At 37.1% G+C, this 21510-nt stretch overlaps 2 protein-coding genes across 2 annotated transcripts; one reads left to right on the forward strand and one right to left on the reverse strand.

Moving 5' to 3' along the window:
- Positions 1-13531: 13531 nt before the first annotated feature.
- LOC110857424 (farnesoate epoxidase) lies at positions 13532-17679 on the reverse strand. The gene is made up of 9 exons (XM_022106020.2): positions 17589-17679; positions 17165-17299; positions 16786-17003; positions 16406-16720; positions 15696-15807; positions 15443-15623; positions 15242-15359; positions 14836-14977; positions 13532-14739 (listed from the first exon to the last, which is right to left on the reverse strand). Exons 1-9 carry the CDS (start codon positions 17677-17679, stop codon positions 14558-14560), a joined length of 1494 nt encoding a protein of 497 aa, XP_021961712.2. The 3' UTR covers positions 13532-14557.
- A 1749-nt stretch (positions 17680-19428) lies between these two features.
- LOC110857425 (piggyBac transposable element-derived protein 4-like) lies at positions 19429-21066 on the forward strand. Its single transcript, XM_035857898.1, has 3 exons — positions 19429-19592; positions 19656-20222; positions 20292-21066. Exons 1-3 carry the CDS (start codon positions 19429-19431, stop codon positions 21064-21066), a joined length of 1506 nt encoding a protein of 501 aa, XP_035713791.1.
- The last annotated feature ends 444 nt before the right edge of the window (positions 21067-21510 follow it).

The following is a 21510-nucleotide window of genomic DNA, read 5'->3' on the forward strand; positions in this document are numbered from 1 at the left end:
TTGATGACAAATCTGTAATCCAGGAAACAATATTGTAACCGCAATAAAGAAAACCCCAGTCAGAAAAAGTAGCTCAACAAAATGAATTATCACTTCATTCTTATAGTTACCCTGTTCAGCCAATCGATCCAAGCTAAGTGGCGATTCGGCAAAATATTTCGTGCTTGTAATCTTCAATTCATCACACCTAGTAACAAATCTCAAATCTCCCCCGTCCTATACGACGTGATGTCCATCCAAAACAATTACTCCCCAAAACTAGTCGGCACATTAAACCATCCAGTTGTTACCACGATCCCACTTTTCTACCGATTTCGAACTCTCCTCGTCTTCGTGGATCTTATCGAATCGGCAAAAACAGTGCACCCCAGCCATTTTCTTCGGACGGTATTGCGACGTTACCCTGCCCCTGATTACATATTCGCACATGTCGACAATCCTCATAACACAGACATTTACAAGCGTTACATTCAAGAACGCAACCCTTCAAAATCAGTCATTTTCAGCCCAAATTACCCCGAATCGGTGTTTATACCATGTTTACCGTGTGGTTCTAAAGGTACGTTCCTTGAAGAAAAACTAATCCTTCGTCAAATTGATGTAGCGTGGGACGAGCAAAATTTGAATCTTCAGGGGAAAATAGTGCAATACCGGAATTCAAAAAGAATCCAAGAGGAGGGTGACTGCACTCCAGCTTTAAGACATTTCTTTACCATTCATTCATACGAATTTTGCCCGTTGTCCACCCTCGGCCAAAAATTTAACTTCACTTATTCGTACAAGAGAGTATCAGTAATCGACAAAACTGTTGATAGAGATACGATCGGGAGCATAATCTTCCATTCTATTCTTTCGGATGGAACGCTGGACCAAATTCTGAAAGATAATTTTGGACTATACGGCTTGAATTTTGCGAAATTCGAGTTTTCCGTCGTCACCCTATTTCCATCCGTGGCGAATAACTTCGCAATATTTCTGTTGCCATTCGACACAACGACGTGCATTCTGTTACTCATTTCGTGCATCACGATTTCTAGTTTAGTTACGATTTCGGTTTCTGCTTCTGGATTCAGTTATCCATTTGTTTGGAAGAAATTCAATACTGAGGATATATTCAAGATTTCCGCCATGCTTTTGGGGCAAAGTGGAAATCAGGATGCTTCAAAGATATTTGCCAATAGGCACTTAGGTATAATTATCTCGATCGTTTGGTTGTTTGGATGTTACATTTTGATGGAAAACTTGTACCAGGGAGCCATGTTTTCGTTCTTGGCGGTTCCTGAATTTCCCAACGTACCCCGAACCATGGAGGAACTAATGTCCTCCAAACTTCCCGTCTTAACAACAAGTTTGTTCGGATTGTATCGCGCTGTCTTCAACGGATCGAGGCGAACCGTCACATATCACTCCACCCTTAAGGATATCATTATCCCACAATTGAAGATCGAGGCAAGTCCCTCGTATCGAAAGTCACTCGATTCTTTGGATAAGAGAATTGTCTTTATTAGTCACATAGGAACCTTGTGTGAAGGAATAATTCGAAATATTTCAAATTCTAAACCTCTTCGGAAACATTTCGAAACAAGTGAAAACTTTGCAATAATGAATGCTGCAGATGATTTAGGAATTTATACGGAGCCGATTAGACTTCTCGGTAGGCGGTTTGTCGTCGATGGACGTCGTGGTGATACAGGGTTTCAAACTACTACTGTAATGACAGGATATAGAAATTTCATATTTCCCCGGTTTTACTCGACCTACATGAGACTCGTGGAGTCGGGGCTACTGGAGACATGGGGGGATTTATTCAGGTCATCGGATCGACTAAAAGAAAATATGGGAATGATATATATAAAAAGCATTACGCCCAACTTAATAGCGATATTACGTTTCAGCCAGAATATGATGAGTTTGCGTTAGTTTCCTTGGATGCTTTGACGTATGCGTTTGCCTTATGTGGGGCAGTTTTGTGTGTGGGTGTGGTCAGTTTTATGGTCGAGTGGAGGGCTATAATTGCTAAAGGTTGTGAGCGGGCGAAGGTAATTGTTGGTGATTTCTTGATTCGGAAAGTGGAAGGTTTTCGAGGAATTTGGGTGTGTCTGTCGCTCGAAAGAAAAAACTCAAGTGTTCATATCTTTAGGAATGATCATGTGCACAAATTGTGTTCGAAATTAAAAAACAAAAACAATAGTATGACGTGACCAACCTTGCAAATAACTTTTCATTACCTCATCACTGTGTCGTCATGACCTCTGATCTTCGAGCCTAACTCGTCCCCAAAATCAAAAATACATTGGTGAAGGCATGATGGAAGCATGGCATGTAAACTCGTGGAGCTTTACAATAATTTTGTTTTCCGAAATAGTTAACTCCCGATTCTTTCCCAGTTTTTAGCGTTTTTTGCAAGTAGAGGGACAAGGATGAATGTTAATTATTGTTAAATCCTTGTCTCACCTCCCATTCGTAAAGAAACAATTTTTAATATGGAGCGGGTTTAAACTTTTGCACCTAAATTGTTTGTGGTTTTTTAAGGTATGATTAATTACGCATTCCCGTTAAGGTTTTCATAACCGAATTTAGTACCATTGGAAATCCAGTTGAATTCTGTACAAGATAAACCTAAACACGATGGCTGAATAAAATCCACTGATAAGCTAGCGCCATCGGGGCACGCAGCATACGACCGGGTTTAAACTTATGCCCTGGTGCTGTACATAGAACACCGTATGACATGATAAAAATTTTCTGATATAATTTTCAGACACGTTAACACATATCGGAATTAAGTTAAGCATAAGTACATCCTGGCATATGACTTACATATGTATTTACATGTGATCTTGTGGATACATCCCACGTATTTATTTAAAACGTCAACACAATCATTTTATCATTATTTCTATATTTCAATATACGTTAAGAGTGACAATTAATAGGTTTTCAGATTATAAATCGTACATGACGTTGCAACGTTCTTGGTAAGACAGGCTGTGTACCTTTAGAAACCTCGTAAAGAAATATACTCCACCAAAGATAGCAAGACCCGGGACCAATAAAATTGCCAATATAATTAACAGCATGCCCCGCACTGGTGAATTGGATGGCTGTTCTTTTTCTTGCGAGTTGCTGATGATGATTTCATGAGCGTGAAACTTAAGCTGATTAGTAAGCAATTCCTCTATTGGCGTCTTCGTCGTCATAATTATAGTTGTGGTAGGCATGGTCGTCGTTGTCGTGGTTGTCGTAGTTGTCGTGGTTGTCGTAGTTGTCGTGGTGGTTGCTTTAGTCTTCGTTGTGAGCTGGGCCACGCCTGCTGGGCAAGCAGTTCCACAAATTGAGACAGATTTGACGAAAAAACCAAGAGTGTGTCCGTTATGGAATCCCCACTTCAATAGGTGTTGCAGGTGTGGATATCCCGGCCGTAATTGCACCGAGTTCCCCTCACACGTGGAGTCATCATGTAATTCGACACATGTGGTGGTCGCACTTCCTGAAATTTGAATGGACTTCCACGGTAACCTTGGCAATGGTGGAATTGTGACGCACTGAGGCCCAGATATTGAGAATGTATATTCTTTTCCTGAAATATTCGAGAGGTCAATAAATAAGATTAATTGTTCTCTTACAAATTGTCCATCGTTTTACACATCATGATTTATGTACCCACCAGATTCACGCAATTAATGATTTACGCACTGAGCAGAATACTTGAACACACTCAAGCATTAGGATGTACAGTAGTGACCAATCTTAATACATGCAAATATATATTTACTTGTATACTCATCAAACGTACTGCATTTATTATTAACTTGAAAAAATATATTTCATATTTTCATTAAAAACCGAAAAAATGTTTTTAGTTATTTTGTCCATGTTAATCCTATTTTAAATCCAAAATTACTTGATTAACACTGGACGCGGGCTGAAATTCAAATCAAATCCATCCAGTTGACTTCGCTGCACCGCAATAGTTTGCGCGTGTATTTAAATGATGGTGTGCAAACGATGGGTAAATTAACGGCAATTTGATGCGTTAAAATTCTAACTAAAAAAGAACTCAGCGTCGGAAAGTGTAACGTTAGTAGTTTTGAGATCCTTCCTCATTCCGGCCCAATTCCGAGGGTCACATTTTTCCAAACACGGTCCGATTGAACCAACCATAATGCTTTCATTGGAAGTCAAAATGTCTCTACGGTTTTCCGCTTGTTTTCGACATATCTGAAAAAACGACTAGTTTGAAGCCGGATGAATTGTCCGACACAGTTTTCTTGGGAATAAATATTGATACAGTTCCCATTTGTGTCAATCTGATTGGGATTGCTATATTTCAATTTGGGTACGGCGGGTGTGCAACCATCCACGTTATAATGTATTGCTATAGATATTTAAAAAAACAACAAGATTAATCAATGAAATATGCCGGCAAAATTTATAACTCATGCAATAATGTAAATAGATAAATCAGTTTTTGAACAGGAGAAAATATTGTTTTAGGACAATAATTTAATTTAGTAAATTCATTCCAAATAATTTACATATATTCTATTTTTTTTCTTACGAATAATACTGTCATTTGAGATATGAAGATTAATGGTAGGAGAAATTAAAGACCCAAAATTTGTTCGAATTCCAATAGTGATAAGAAAAATTTTTATGATTAACACTTTTAACTTTGTAACTTGCATTTTGAAGTTTACTTTTCACTTGTATCTATGTGTAATTATGTAAATCAGAACGAGTTATGCATTTATTTGTATTGACGGCGTATCTATGTATGCATGTAAAATGTATGTGGACACAAGTAATTGATCTGAAACATTATACAAATTATGCTAAGATTTTATGTATTTATTCAAATTTGCTAATACGCAATAAATGGCTTAAAATTATCCAAAAGTGTTCAACTTAACAAACCACATTTTACTCAATCTCGTTATGCTTATCGTTGTCCGAGTTAATTATTGCAAGATAGTTAAATGCATATCACGTCTTAACTAAATATTCAGTCGACATTTACACATATATAGACTATTGATTCACTTATCTGCAAATATATACATAGGTTTGACCAAGTGGCAAGTGTAATATTTCATACTCTGTGGAAATTGATAATCATGCAATTTCAGATAATATATGTAAATGTATAAGATACTAGATATACATATCAGGCACTTAAATATGCATGTGCGACACATATTTAAGCAGTCTTGTCATAGTGAAAGATTATCAATAGTCAAGTAGATGTATGTACATACATATGTATGTATGTATAAATATATACATATAATTTTTACATAGTATTTAGGCTGGGTATCCACCTTTTTCCGTCTGTACCAATGCATACTGATTCACAAGAAAGTTTTCAGCACAAAGAGAGCTTAAGCATACCTTCCTTCTTTGTATGTTCTCCGAGCTAAAAACCTCAAACACCTTAAAGTTTCTGGAAATGTGCAAAAAAAATTCAAAGAAACTAGCTGGCATTTCCAGCAACTCTTTTACGAGGAGGAATATCATCTCGCAATCTTTCAATCGTTAGAAACGCAAATCTTTAACCACTTTCCAAAACCTTTCACCCTCCTGGTCAAAAAGTTACCAGAAATTGCTTTCACCCGCTTAAAAATCTTGACAATTATGGCCCTCCGCTCGACCACAAAACTGACCACACCCACCCACAAAATTGCCCCACACAAGGCAAAGGCGTACTTCAAAGCTTCCAAAGAGACTAGGACGAACTCATCAAATTCTGGCTGAATCGTAACATCGCTATTAATTTGTGTGTAAAACTTTTTAAACGTTTCATTCCCATATTTTCTCATTTCTTTTAGTCGATCTGATGACCTGACTAAATGCTGCCATGTCTCGACTAACCCCGACTCCACCAGCCTCATATGGGTCGAATAAAACCGAGGGAATACGAAATTTCTATATCCGCTCATTACAGTGGCCGTTCGAAACCCTACCTCACCACTGCGACCATCGATGACTAACCGCTTACCCAGAAATCTTATCGGCTCCGTAAAATAACCTAAATCATCTGCAGCATTCATTATTACGAAGGGTTCACTCGTTTCAAAATTTTTCCGGAGAGGTTTTGAGTTTGAAATATTTCGAATTATATCTTCAACCGAGGTTCCGATGTGGATGACAAAGACAATTCTCTTATCCAATGAATCGAGTAACCTCCGATAAGCGGGACTTGCCGCAACCATCAATTGTGGGATTATGATACCCTTAAGGGTCGAGTCCGTCGTGACGGTTCGCCTCGATCCGTTCATGGCAGCGCTATAAAATCTGAACGAGCTTGTTGTTAGTACGGGAAGTTTGGAGGACATGAGCTCTTCCATGGTTCGAGGTACCTTGGGAAATTCAGGAACCGCCAGAAATGAAAACATGGCTCCCTGGTACAAGTTTTCCATCAAAATGTAGCACCCAAATGACCAAACGGTCGAGACAATCAGAGCTACGCGTCTTTTTGCAAAAATCTTTGTCCCGTCTCCCTTTTCACTTTGCCCCAAGAGCATGGCGGTAACTTTGAAAAGGGCGTTTGTAATATATTTCTTCAAAACAATTGAATAACTGAATCCAGAAGCAGAAACCGAAATCTGAACTAAACTTGAAATCGTGATGCACGAAACGACTAAAAGAATCCACGTCGTTGTGTCGAATGGCAACAGAAATATTGCGAAATTATTCGCCACGGCTGGAAATACGGTAACGACGGAAAACTCGAATTTCGCAAAATTCACGCCGTAAAGACCGTAATTTTTTTGAAGTATTTGGTCCAGCTTTCCATTTGAAAGAATAGAATTAAAGTTTATACTTCCGATTGTGTCTCGGTTCACAGTCTTGTTCCCTGATGTCCAGAATGAATAAGTGAAGTTAAATTTTTGTCGGAGAATGAACAGCGGACAAAATTCGTATGAACGAATATTAAAGAAATGTCTTAAAACTGGGGTGCAGTCACCCTCCTGCTGGATTAATTTTGAACCAACGTGCTGCACTATATTCGCATGAAGATTCAAATTTTGCGCGTCCCAAGCTACATCAATTTGACGAAGGATGAAGGACAAAGTAAGATTTTCTGCAATTAATAAAGCCTTGTTTGAAGGACAGAGTAAACATGGTATAAACACCGATCCCGGGTAGTTGAGGCTGAAAAGGACTAATTTTGAAGGGTTGCGTCCTTCAGTGTAACGCTTGTAAATAGCTGTGTTATGAGGACTGTCGACATGTGCGAATATGTAATCAGGGGGAGGGGACCGTCGTAATATAGCCAAGAGAACATGGCTAGATTCCACAAATTTTGCCGATTCGACCAAATCCACGTAGACGAGAAGGGTTCGAAATCGGTAGAAAATTGGACTCGTGATAACAGCAGGATGCTTTGGCGCACCGACTAGTTTCGGTGAGTAATTGTTATGGCGGGTGAGCACTTCGTGTAGCGCGGGGGATACTTGAGCTGTTTTATTATTTGTGACGAAGTGAAGATCACAACCATGAAATATGGTGCTAAATTCCCATATAGCTTGGATCGATTGGTTGAACAGGGTAATTATGAGCATAAAGTGATAATTCATTTTTCCGAGTAACTGAGAGGGATTTTTGTTAGTACAGTTGCAACAAATTTTGGTTTGAAATTTAGCCAAGTAAAATCTACATACTTCACTGTATAAAAATTGTCTTACAGAGAAGTACCTCGTCATAAATGGGTTGAATGGTCCCATATTTATAAATATACATATACGCATGTAATTCATGCACGAATGTCGCATAGGCCTAAATTCGTACTTTAACTTACATACATAAGTACTTATAATAATAGGTAGGTTGCGAGTTAGCGGGAGTTCACGTAAACGCTAACGTAAACGTAAAATTTGGCGTTAACGTTTACGTTTACGGGGTGCACAAATTTTGCGTGTGCGAATTAACGTGAACGTAAACTTGTGCGCTGAATTTGAATTTCATTTCAATGGTTTGTTTACATTCTTCATGCAATATTTGGCTTATTGTAATTATTTAATTTATCTTATTATAAACTAGCTTGAAATGCCAGTGTTTTCAAAACAAATAGTAAATTTACTCTCTGAATTGACCGACTTCGAAATAGAGGACATTCTTCCTTCAAATAATTAAAATTAATCAATTAAAAGAATTAAAATTTTTAAATTATACTCAATGATGAACGAGTTCTTTTTCCTTAACTTTCGCTTTTGCAAAATAAGTTTGAAACCTAAATGCGCCCTTAAACTTCGGGGCGCGATTGCTTGTCGGCGGAGACCCTTTGTGCATTACTCTAAGGATTGCATATCCCAACAGGTAAGGGGACCATATTTTGTCAATCTTGAGCAAGTCAATTCACTAAATCAGTTAATTATTTCAGTCACAGATACGTCGACTTAATGTAACTTTTTTCCTCCTACTCATTGCAGTCGTCACGGATTTTTCATCACGGCAGCCAAACCTCGGATAACTTTTGTGAAGCAATGCCAGATCTTGAGCATTATTTATATTTTCCATGAAATTGTGTGCATAAGAAAATCTAGATGCCATGTACTAAGGCTTTATTTCTGTATTGTATAAACAATAAATTTACTTGTTTCTAATTAATTCAAATAATGCTTTTGTTATTTCAGCTCTTCATTTTGTGTAATATCATTCACTTTCCATACTTCCTTTCCTCCATCGAAGCTTGACGTTGTTTAAATAAATAATACTATAATAAATTACATATTTACTAATCAATTTCTTAATTTGCAAACTGCTACAAAAGCAACAGAAGATTTATTTAGTTAGTTTAACTTAAAGCCTCGTCATTTTTTAATCCTTTCATGAGAAGTTATCAGTTTACTTTTTGTTTTAATGCTTCACAATTAGTTATATATCACTTCAATTAATTGTAAGCATATATTAAATGCATTTATCAATAATTAACGAAAAAAATACATGCCTGTTGTTCATTTTTCTTAAATTTGCATGGTGAAAAAACTTTACGTAAATCGTGGGTGGTTACGTTAAACGAACGCTAAATGGGCTGATTTAACGTCCTAAATAACGTGGACGTAAAGAAAATTCACGTAAACCTTAAATGGGCGCCGCCGAACAGTGGCGGGAAGCAAAATTTTACGTTTACGTTAGCGTTTACGTGAACTTCGGCTAACTCGCAACCTATCTAATAATAGGTTTAAAACTTGTGTACAGGTTAGGAGAGACAATTCCTTTCTGGAATCACCTTTAATGTTTTATTGACAAACTTTGTAAGATTCAAACTTCCGGCTAGAACATAGGGGAATTAAAACAGAATTATTCTATTTGAGACAAATCGTCTCCTGCGGGATTTATTTATCTACGGCTCAATTTTTGTTAATATTTTTTTAAAATATTAAAAAAAAATAGTCTATAACCAACAGGCAGTGTTTTTCCGTATGCAATCGAAACTCAAACGCATCGAAATATATATATCAATATGTACCGCAATTACAATACCTTTATATGTTAGCAACACCACTATAACCAACGCATTTTCGCTAACTAGATAAATATTAAATGCCGAGCCGTTAATAACGACCACTCTACTGGGGCAAGATAATTACACGGAATGTGGATTGTTTTACATATGTACAAATTAGATATTAGATTACATATCTCCCTCTTACAAATTATGGAGAACTACTTCTCTTTAACTGAGGTCGATAGCAATTTGGTCTCCCAAATTGGATGACCCAGGGAGGCCCTGCGTGCCGAATTGTGGATGTGATCGATCAATGTTAAAGCGAGGTACCTAGTTGTATGTGGTTAAATATTCAAATAGATTTCCATACTTAATACATAAATATAGTTATTTCGTCTAAGAAGTGTCCACATATTGTAAGTGTCAGGACGTTTAGGCCTGCAGAAACTGAATGCATGAATCAAATCTAATGAAATTTTTGTACAATACTAATGATAAGCATACCGAAGTTTTTCAATCTTTATGTGGTTCAAATACACCGTCCCTACCTTTGGAGCGAAGACTTTGTCGCGCACCTCTAATGAGCGCTTTGCCAGTCGTTTTGCCAACGGCTATGACGAATTTCTCTATAACCCGCTGATATGCTTCCAAATTTTTTGGTGTCCTTTTTTATGAGAGTATTATTTCTTAAGTAATGCCCAAAATCTTTTAATGTTTCGACAATGAGGTACTTTTTGAGCGCGGTCTTTCTTATCGACGAAATCAACTTTTTTTCCTCCATTCTACCACGTAGCCATGTTCGACCAAAATAAAACGTGTTTGTTTTTGATAGAGGGGTCAATCTCCTGATGATACACTCTTTGAAATATATCCAAAAGTTCACATTCTTGCTGGAGGCGAATCGATTTGAGACGCTCCCATTTTTGTCGATTTCCAACCATTTTATGTTTCATTAGAAATTTTGTTTGGTTTTAAATTGGTATTTCGAACGTCATTTTTACCTCTACATGAGTAGAACTGTAGACGATTGACGCTTCGCGGTCAACGGGGCAGTAGTTTTAACAATTCATGACATCAAACTTCGGGGAGTAAGTTTTAACATTTTCTCAACAAGTTTTTCACAAATAGCTTTGGCTCCTCCATTTTTAACTTGATTGTATTTTTGGCGAAGTTTTAGTGTTGTGTGTTTCGAAGCCTATCTTATTGATATTGATCCTGCGAAGATATGTTTTTGAAATTTTTATTTGTCTCGGTGCAACCCTCACGGATATGTTGGTGTTGCATCAAAAAGATTTTTTCACGTTTCGCGTGAGTATATTGGTGTCCTGGCGGACAGGTTGACAAGGCCAAATTTTATAATTTGCATTTTCACGATCCTTAGATATGTCTAATGTATCACTGATTTTGTCCGGCCCATCCTTTGAACAATGAAATGGTGATGAGCCCTTTTCCGATCCGAGAAATACACTTTTTTGACGGAGTGGCAAACTAATTTTTCCACTTCCTCTAAATTTTGTGCTGTCATTTTTGAACGAAAAGAGATAATCAAATTCTGTTTTCGGTTTTAGAAAGCTTATCAAATTTTCCAATTTTTACGCTATTTTACATATCCCAAATTAATTTTTAAGTGCACTCTAAATAAAAAGTAAGCAAATTGCTACTGGGCAGTGTCTATATATGACCTAACCAGTTTGGTAGCGATTTTCTACGAAACTGTAGTAAATTTGCTACCATCTTGTAGCATTTAATTACACCTCTGTAACGGTTAATCAAAATGTGGTAGCAAATTTACTACAGTTCCGTAGAAAATCGCTACCAAACCGGTAAGGTCATATGTAGACACTGCCCAGTAGCAATTTGCTTACTTTTTATTTTGAGTGTGGTTGAAAAGATAGGGGGAACCTTGACACTTTCAATATGTGGACACTTTATAGTTTAAGCCAAATAATCCTGATATTTCTGTTCTTACGTTTACCTAGTCTGCTACGAATTCTTTTGTCAAACGTTTTTTATTATATAAAAAGAACGGGTAATAATTTTTATTTAAAATTTTCCACATGGATGCATAATATACCTGTATATATTATAAAAATACTAAGTTTCAAAATTTCCTCTTCTGGAGTACACAAACTTATAAAACCTGAGGGCAAATTAGTCGCTCGGATTACGCCCGGTTTCCATTGTAGATTTATCGCGAGCTCTGCGTAAATTTAGCAAGGAAAATAGCAGAATTTGCACATGGCAAAAATCATACATACCCCTGGGAGTAAGAAAATGTCGAAGATCTCATCCCCCTATCTCTGTGATGGCTTGGATTAGAACAAGTCGGCAGGAGAACGCGAGATGCTGTTTTGTTCCAGAAAGGGTTTCAGTGGAGGACAAGAGTTATACGGACAAAGCTTCCAAACCCACTGAAAAACCTTTGAAGTCCGACCTATTCAAAAATGGAACTTGGATTTCAAAATAGGTCACGGCTGCGTCATAAGGTGCAAAAGTTGTCAAAAATTGGCTATGAGCTCATTTCATCGATTTTATTTGGTCACAAGAATTTTATCGGCAATGGAAGACCTTAGTCATCTGAATTACAACTTGTGGCTTAAAATTGAGACCAAGGCCTGGACTAAAACTTCCAGTGGTGCAGAAGCTCTCAAAATTTTTTTCTCGATGCGTGTGACAAATTTCCACTGGAAACCGGGCGTAATCCGAGCGACTAATTTGCCGTCAGATTTTTTAAGTTTGGGTACTCCAGAAGAGGAAATTTTGAAACTTAGTATTTTTATAATATATACAGGTATATTATGCATCCCTGTGGAAAATTTTAAATAAAAATTATTACCCGTTCTTTTTATATACTAAAAAACGTTTGACAAAAGAATTCGTGGCGGACTAGGTAGACGCATCGTCATCTGTGACATGAATTGTGACGTTTGGAGCAACCGAGGATCCCAAATTTGGTTGAATTCCGATAGTGAAAAGCAATACTGCTATTGCTACTATTTTTAACTCCATAGTACATATTCGTATGCATTTGGTAAATTGTTTTTAAAATCGTATCCTTGGTTTACACTTTTACTTGCAATTATCTACATAGATCAGAAAGAGTATATGCACGCATATGCAAATGTTTGTAGGTACAAGTTCGCACAGTAATTGCAGATATTTTGAAAAATTTATAAACTCTGACAAGATTTGTGGGCAGATGTTGTCAGGTTTGCGTGGAGGTTCTGAGTGAGGAAAATAATCCAAACATGTTCATCTTAATCAACCACAGCTTTCTCAATATGAATATGCTTATCAGGGTTCAAGTAACTAATATTTTAAATATGTATATCAAATATCATACGTGTCACATATCTATTTAAAGAACATGAAATGCTGGAATGTGGTACTTATTTCACGACTAAATTAATAAGTTAAGTGAACGGTTACTCATTAATTTATCTGCGGATATGTATGTATATAAGTAGGTTTGGATAGTGTTATTTTCCATATTTTGTCAATCTTGCAAGTTCAGAAACGCTGTACATAAATCCTTATTGGACAGAGTTTGAAGTGTAGCCTTGACTTGCGACTTTTATACGAACCTGGATAAACGTGTAAGCTACACATACTTATCTTGTTAAAATGTGAGATTATCAATAGCCAAGTACAAAACTATACAATATTTTGCATATGTTAAGTTTGCAAGGCTGAGTGACATACATATGTATAACGTTGAAATCATTTATATTTATTTGCGAAAAACGCACATACATAAATACGCAACGGCCAGATATTTCTATTTATTAAGATAGATATATACAATGAAATAGTGTTTTTTCATCTTCCAACGATTTTCGAGTTTGATAGCTTAAAATTTGCGTAATTTAGTGTAGATAAAGAATCCGTAATAAAATTGGGGGCGCGCATAGCCAGTTTTCGAGATAAATGCCAAAATGTGCGAATTTTTTGTAAATTTTGAGAAATTCAAGTTTTGACTAAACTTTGCTTTAATATGAATGGAAATAATTTTAAAAATAATTTTAGACTAGAAATTGGCCGCTGCTTCGATTTTGGACCCCAATTTTCCGATATTTTGAGTTTTACAAAATAATTGCAATTTCCATATTATTTTTTCGCGATGGAATTACGCTATTTATTAAAGGTTGTTAGCGTATTGTTTAATTCTACCCAATAGTTGTTAAAATGGTTTGCCAATTGCAAAAGGAATTTGGCCAAGATTTTGCTAAAAGTTTAAAAGGAGTTGCATTCGAAATTCAAATCTAGAACATTACATACATATATCATGTTACAACGTGTTCTTTGGATGACATTTAACTTATCAGGAATTTTGAAAGCAACACAAATTTTGCTAGGAATTCAGAATTTTGTTAACCTCGCATGATTTTGTTAATGCCGCGTCGACTTGTTTATAATACCTCGATGAAATATGTGTTTGATATTTTTGAAATAATTGTCCTTCCGAATTTAATGTTCTGGTTGAATTTTAATGCACAAAATTTAACAGAGAAGTAGATTGAGAGTTATGTAACATACTCATGCATGCATATACCTACATGTTGGCAAGTATATTATTTACTTACATACATGTATGTATGTACTTATCTACAGGATTGCATGCATTTTTGTATATGAATTGTTATTCATTGACTCGGTATGCTCATGGTAAATGCTAGGTTGGAAATGCAAGCAAGATTAAATACATGTACATATCTACATATGCACGTATTCAGCAAACAATGTCTTGATGTTAATTTTAATGCGTATGCATGTAAATTCAGATTTACATATCGTTATCTAAACACCAACAAATACACTACTCTATGGTGGAAAAATTATCACCGATTGTTTACACATACATACATAGTACACAAGTACTTCTTGCTGAATTATATTTGCAAATATCATCATCAATTTGGTAATTGATAATGAATTTCTTAGGAAATATGTCTATGTGTGCGTCAACAGTACCGAGAATTTGTTGTATCGCAGAGAAAAAAATTGGATTATGCGAACTGTAAAAAAGTCTTCGTCAACGGCTTATCAAACTGGTCCAGGCAGATGTTACACATTACGAAAGATCTGTCTTGGTCAGTATGTCTTCGATCACTGTCGTTTAGCAAACGTGGCTTGAAAGGGGTACGGTTTTAACGTCAATCCCGGCCTCATGTCCAACCTGGGCATTTGCTGACCTTTCGGGACGCTCAATTTGTACCGTTGCAAGAGTGACGTGATCCCCAGAAATGCAACAATGTTCGCTTGCAGTTCTCCGGGACAGTTCCTCTTCCCTGGAAAAGAAGTTTGTAAGAAATAAATAATCTGCACAGATAAATTACATATCACCTCGGGATAATTTAAAAATTACGAAAATATGTTACGTATACCGAATGAGAAGGAAATAATCTTCCCCGCATTGACCACCTGTCCAGCCTTGTCAAGGAAACGTTCCGGTCGAAAAACTTCTGGATCAATCCAATCCTCCTTGTTTTCATAGTAGAGCCGCGTGTCACTCATGATGATGGTATCCTAGCAACCACATACATAGGTAATTATCAGATATTAATATCGCTGATAATCGGGTCGTCCGGTTGTTCTGGTATGTTCTTTTTTTAGATCGGACGAGCATTCCCTATCTCAGGTGCTCAATGGGAAAATTTGACAAGATCATATCTTCCCAATGTTAATAAGTGCCTCCTCTTTCAATTCCACAATGCTTAAGTATGTTACATATGTATGTATGAGATGTCCCCTAATTTTCATCCTGCCGTTTTTACACATTTATTGCGTTACCTTTTTAATAATGTAGTCCTTATACTCAATATCGGACAAGGCACGACGAGGAACCAAGTTCTGGAGGGGTTGACCCTTTCGATGCGTTTCTAGGAAAAACGCTTGGATGTACGGCATTCTATAAATAAATATGTGGAACAGTGTATCAAACTACTTCGACCTGTGGAATTTTGTAATAATTCTAATTAAATCAAGTCACACTTTATTCTATCAGAATAACTAAGGTCTCTCCCATCTGGTGAAACTTTCAAGATTTCTTCATAAACTTTCTCCTGTACGTCCGGGTAAGTGATGAGGTATAAAATCACAATCTCCATAAACGTGTTGGACGTATCGGTACTGGTGAGCAGCATGTCTTGAAAAGTGAGTAGGAAATTATCACCTAAACCAAGGATTATTTAACTGTTACGAATTAACTCTATTAATGTATTTTGTAAGTTCATGAAGTAAGTACAATTAAAAATTTTAGAATCCTTGATACTATTTTGGACGAAAGCTTCCAATAAATTTATGGGAGTTATCATCCGCAATTTCCTCATTTTTTCTTCCATTTCCGTGAACAGATTCTGCAAATGGAAGGTTAAAATAGTTACTCGCGGTCCATTACAGAGGTCAACGCCGATGTATTTGTCGGCGGCGTCGGCGGCGTCAATTTTAGAAGATTTTCCGGCGGCGTGGCGGCGCGGCGTGGCGCCGCAATGTTGTAGGAATAGGAAGTAAGATTTATTGGCGGCGGCGGCGCCTAAAATACTACGGGCGTCTGGCGGTGCGGCGGCGTGTAATCGGCGGCGTTGACCTCTGGTCCATTATGGCTCGTTATTTCGATAAATTCTGTAGTTCACATTTTGTGCATTATCGTGCCCCTTCAAACATAAATCTTTGTATATACATATGTATGTATATCTACTGCTTTCAGTTTCGCTAAAAATATGCAAATGGGATAAGTGCATATGTATCTAATACAAAGGATTTGTTACTTTAAAATCGGATAAAATAGTTACTCTCTGCTCATTATTTTGGCCAGCTACCTCATTTCCATTAATCTCATCTTCAATATTATCATGTCCCTTAATAAGTAGTTAAATCTACTGCTTTGCGATGTCGGAATACATGCAAATGGAATATTTTGGATAATTATTTTAAGGCAAATTTTGTCATTCTTACTTGCGCAATGGTGTTGCACTCCTTGAAAAAATCCATTTGTACATTGTATCCTAACGCGTTTGGGAAGATGCGTCTCAAAAACGGAAACGCATTTACAATTCCGGCCCCAAAAACGCTGGTTCGAAGGAAAGCATCTCCTTTCTCGGAGAGAATTTTAATGGACGGTTCATCTTCTGGGGAAAGGCGACCAACTATCATTTGCCACATGATGGAAAGAATGGGGTCGTTGTAGAGCAGTTGGACATCGAGGTCACAGCTAGTTTTTGGGGATCCCATCTTATCGTCGATTGAGCCGAATAAACGTTGCGATGCGACCTAGAGATTTAGTGTTTAGATTTCATAATTGTGAAATTTTTTAGGATATTTTTTTAAGTGCTTACTTTTATAAAACGTTCCATCTCGGACGATTTGCCAAAACCGAAATCTTTCAACGTTTTGAACGTCCAAGGTCTCAAAGTTTCCCAGACTTCTCCTTCAGAAAAAGCAATTCCTAAATTCTTACGGAAACTTCGATCGACCCACATTCCTGAGAAATCTCGAGCAAACGTCGCCTCATTGGAGAGGATGGTTTGCATGGCTTCCTTTGAAGTGAGTACGACTGAAAAAGATTCCGAATTAAGTCTCTAATTTGAGCATGCCTATTTGGTAATATGTACGTACGCATGCACATAATTAATGCTTCATTAAAATTATAAGTTAAATTATATGTAACGAACATTTACAACCTGTATTTATTTTTTATATGCAATCCAGACCCACCTGTCTTTTTAGATCCCATCTTTAAGGAATATATTTCTCCATATTTTTCAGCCAAGTTTCCCAATGCCAAGGTCATGTTGTCCGATGCCATAAACAAATCTGGCAAATTTCCTAGAAGTGGCCAGGGTTTTGGTCCTGCAAGAAAACGTCAAATAGTGGTACAGTAAAATCAAAATGTTATCTCGTCCGAATAAGTTGTTTTCAAAGTTGGAGCTCCAAATGTAAAGACGGCTGATTTTTACATGCATAATAAGTTATTATTAATTACCAAACTTAACCGTCTCCATACTTTTATAAAATCTAAACTATGTACATATGCATGTATCTCATCTGAATTTAGGAAGTGTAAGGAAATTCGCCAATTAATCTCGTAGTAACTGCTGGGATTGTTTCGTAAACTGTGTAAAGTTAGGAAATCTCATACCTGGTGGTTCCTTGCAATCACGATCATCTTTTAAAAGGAAGTAGTAAATTATCAGAAATGAACCAATTGCTAGAGCGAAATAGACAAACATCTTTCTTCCGTGAAGCAAATTTCGGTACTGAGATCACCTATGCAATCATTTCCAGTTTTATGTAAAAGGAGGCCATAATTATTGCATGCATTTATTGTGAGAAAAGTGGTCCGGATCCTACCCAGACAGCCTTGAACTTAAGGAATGCAGGTACTATGTACGTAATAGTTACGAAACTAGTATTTCAAGTTTCCAGCAAACCAGCAAAGCATCTTCAAATGATTTGCGTTATATAACCATCGAGTCGACAGACACTGGACCGGTCATTCAGTAAAAAAAATTATATTTACATACATGGATTTATTGTTCTATTACATACACAGCTAGCAACATGTATATCCATCCAGCAATTTTATTGGGGTAGGTCTGTGCAAGATTGATATCATTATGTACATATTTAGTTACATAACAAGTACAGCAGAGAACGAAGTTTTTCTTGTTGATTTGCATTTAGTTAGTATAGAGGCAGCCGTCCCCATTACACCCAATCCTACAATTATGCCTAACCACAATGTGGGTTGAAAAGGTTTCAAATAAAACACGAAGTCCAGAAACTCTGGTGAGTAGCAGGTTATGAATTTGTAACCCGAGAAACCAGTTGTCAAACTATCATCATTTGTGGACATGTAAAGCCGACCGTCGTTGGAAATAATGCCAGGATCATGTTATTTTAATAGTGGCAAACCTTCCATGGACGGGGTTAGCACGGTTGCATTAGCTTGATTAATTATTACTTGAATCAAGTAATTGTGAATGGAGGGGCTATGTTTCCCACGCCGAAACGGACTCGTTAAATTTGGCGCCTGGTAGGGGAAAAAAATTCTGTCAGAAAATCTCCTGTATCTCCAATACTGAGGTGGAGTGCATTTTTTGTGGAACATGCCAATGCTTAACCAGTTGCCTCCCAAGCACATGAATGTCATGTGCTGCACAAAACGTCGCTAAGGGCACAAGTACATCAAAGTCATGTGCTCCTTGAACGGTAACCATGCGCCCAAATACATCAATGTCGTGTACTCCGACTGCGGTAACCATGCGCCCAAGTACATCAATGTCATGTACTTCCAAAAACACAATTTTCCGCCCGAGCAGATCAAAGTCGTGTAATTCAAAAAAAAAAATTCGGTAAAAATTTCTAAATAGCTGTAGTTTTTTTTGGAGCTTGTATATTACAATTGTATAGCTCTTCAGGCATGTCTGGTAAGTATTTATCATCGACAAGCATATATATAAATATATATCAAATTTTCTCACACTTGAAAATAGGACAGACAGTGAAGACGTCGAATTTTCTCTCGGGCAGTTCTCAGATTGCGACTCCGATGAGGAATTCTTGATACATGAACAAAACGACGACGATGACGAGAACATGATCAACTTTCCGGAAGATGAAGATGAAGAAGGCGCGGATGTAGATTCTGAGGACGAGTTGCGTGACCCCAATGAACACCCCGCTGTACGTATATTATTTGTATATTTGTATATATGCATATTACTAAGTAGTGCGTTTTGCCTAAATTTATTCATATTTTAGACCAATGTTATCCGCTACCGGAAAAATGTTCCATTTTTACCTAAGTTACTGATTATGAGGAACCGGAGGTGTTCCTAAAATTGGATTTTGGGATTACAAAGGAATCTACTGCACTGGAGATTTTACAAAAATTCTTGGACCCCGAAATTTTGGATGAAATCGTCCTTCAGACAAACATGTATGTTCAATACCTAAAACGCGCGGATCGGAATACGATGAAGGATTGGACTGTGGTGAATGGTGAAGAAATGTGGCAATTCTTTGCCCTGGCGCTGATGATGGGGCTCATTATCAAACCGGAAATAAAGGATTATTGGTCTACTGATTCGATGTTTTCTATCCCATTTTTTGGCCATTTTTTGGTCATGTCAAGGAATAGGTATAGCAATAAAATACAATATATATTTATGTGCACTACTTATCCTAGCTATTTTCTTACTAGATTTGAGTCAATCCTTCGTGGATTCCATCTGGTGGACAATGATACCGTCCCACCCAACAATAAAGATCGTTATATAAAGTTTGGAAGTTTTATGGACAAGCTGTTTCAAAATTTCCGGAAAGCAATAAATTTGGGATCATTTCTCACGGTGGATGAAACTTTGCTCTCGTTCAAAGGGAGGTTATCTTTCAAGCAATATTTAAAAGACAAGAGAGCCAGATTTGGAATGAAGCTATATCTCCTCTGCGATTCGGCTAGCAGATTTGTCCTCAAAGCTCTTCCTTACCAAGGAAGAACTACCAAAATAGAGAATTCAAGCTGGATTCAAGAACTTGGATTTGGTGGCGCTACTGTGATGACTCTTCTTCATGGCTATTTTAACAAATTTCATAGAATCACTATCGATAATTGGTTCGTGTCTCCGACCTTGGCATTGCGATTGAAGCAACTTGGTACGTACATACTTGGCACCGTACAGAAAAGAAGTAAGCTGATGCCAAAATGGACGGACAAATTAGCAAAGGGACAAGTTGCGACTTATTCTTCTTCAGACATTTTAGTGGAACGGTACGTTTTTGTAAATTTACCAATAAAACAATACAATAAACCGGATGAATTTCATTTCATGATTTTTAGGTGGTCTGACCGGAGAGAAGTGCTCATGCTGAACACATTTATGGGACACCAAATGGAAGAAATCACAACCACAAACCCCAACAACAACCGAGAGAAACCATCAACTGTTCTCGTTTATAATGCGACAATGGGCGCTGTGGACAACGTCGACAGAATGACTAAGCCATTCACATCTGTCCGCAAATCTTTCAAGTGGTATAAAAAAGTATTCTTCTACTTCTTGGACATTGCAATTTACAATTGGCACATCATTCACTCTTCTTTCCGCCCTACGAAGGAAAAATTAAGTTATAAAGACTTTGTACGAGTACTTGTGCGTGAAATATTAGAAAAATATCCACCACAACGTAGATCATTGGGGAGGAAGTCGAACACTCAGTCGGAACGGCGAATCGGCACCCACTTTCCAAAAAAGATTCTAAAAGACGATTCCTCGGTCTTCCGGGACTGTCACCTCTGCGGTTTGGAAGGAAGAAGGTGTACAACAGCTTTCAGGTGCGAAACGTGTCTGAAATTTTTCTGCATAAAGAGCCAAGACTCGTGTTTCAAGAGATTCCATACACTTCCGAAACCACCGGTTAAAAGGAAACATGCTTCCGCTACTGCATCTTCAACAACGACCAGTCAAAGCCTCATGGACCAATCAGTACCTAGGTCAACTAACTCTGAAATTGGATTAGGATTCGGTGAAGCGAATGAAGTGAGATTTCATGAAGCGAATTTTGAATCAAATGTTGAAGGAATGCAGGAGGAGGAAGAGCTGTTTTCTATTTAAAATGTGAAATTACTTGTGATTCTGTGAAAATATTTTGCCGAACCACATTTTATAATTCGTGATTTATAGTTGTTTTGCCGAGTTTTTCTGGCCTATATTCGAATTAGCTATCATGATGTTGTATGGTGTTTTATTGTGAAAAAAATTGCTTCGCGGCATAAGTAATGATAATTAAAATGATTTCCACTTATCATATTATCAGTATCACCCTTGCATTAATTTGGAATTCTATGGAATTCTAGACTCAAGTTTCCCGACTGATAATCACAACCTGTCAAACTGATCAATTATGCCCTTACTTAAAAGCATTTCAGCACAGATAAAGACAAGCTTTTTGAAATACTTGCATCCAATCTTTTTAATTTGACTAATTCAAATTCAAATGGCCTGGTTTGTTTTTACTAAGTTATTCTTCGCGTAATTTAACTTAAATTCTTATGTATG

Source organism: Folsomia candida, unplaced genomic scaffold (assembly GCF_002217175.1).
Source record: "Folsomia candida strain VU population unplaced genomic scaffold, ASM221717v1 Fcan01_Sc018, whole genome shotgun sequence".
Taxonomy (NCBI): domain Eukaryota; kingdom Metazoa; phylum Arthropoda; class Collembola; order Entomobryomorpha; family Isotomidae; genus Folsomia; species Folsomia candida.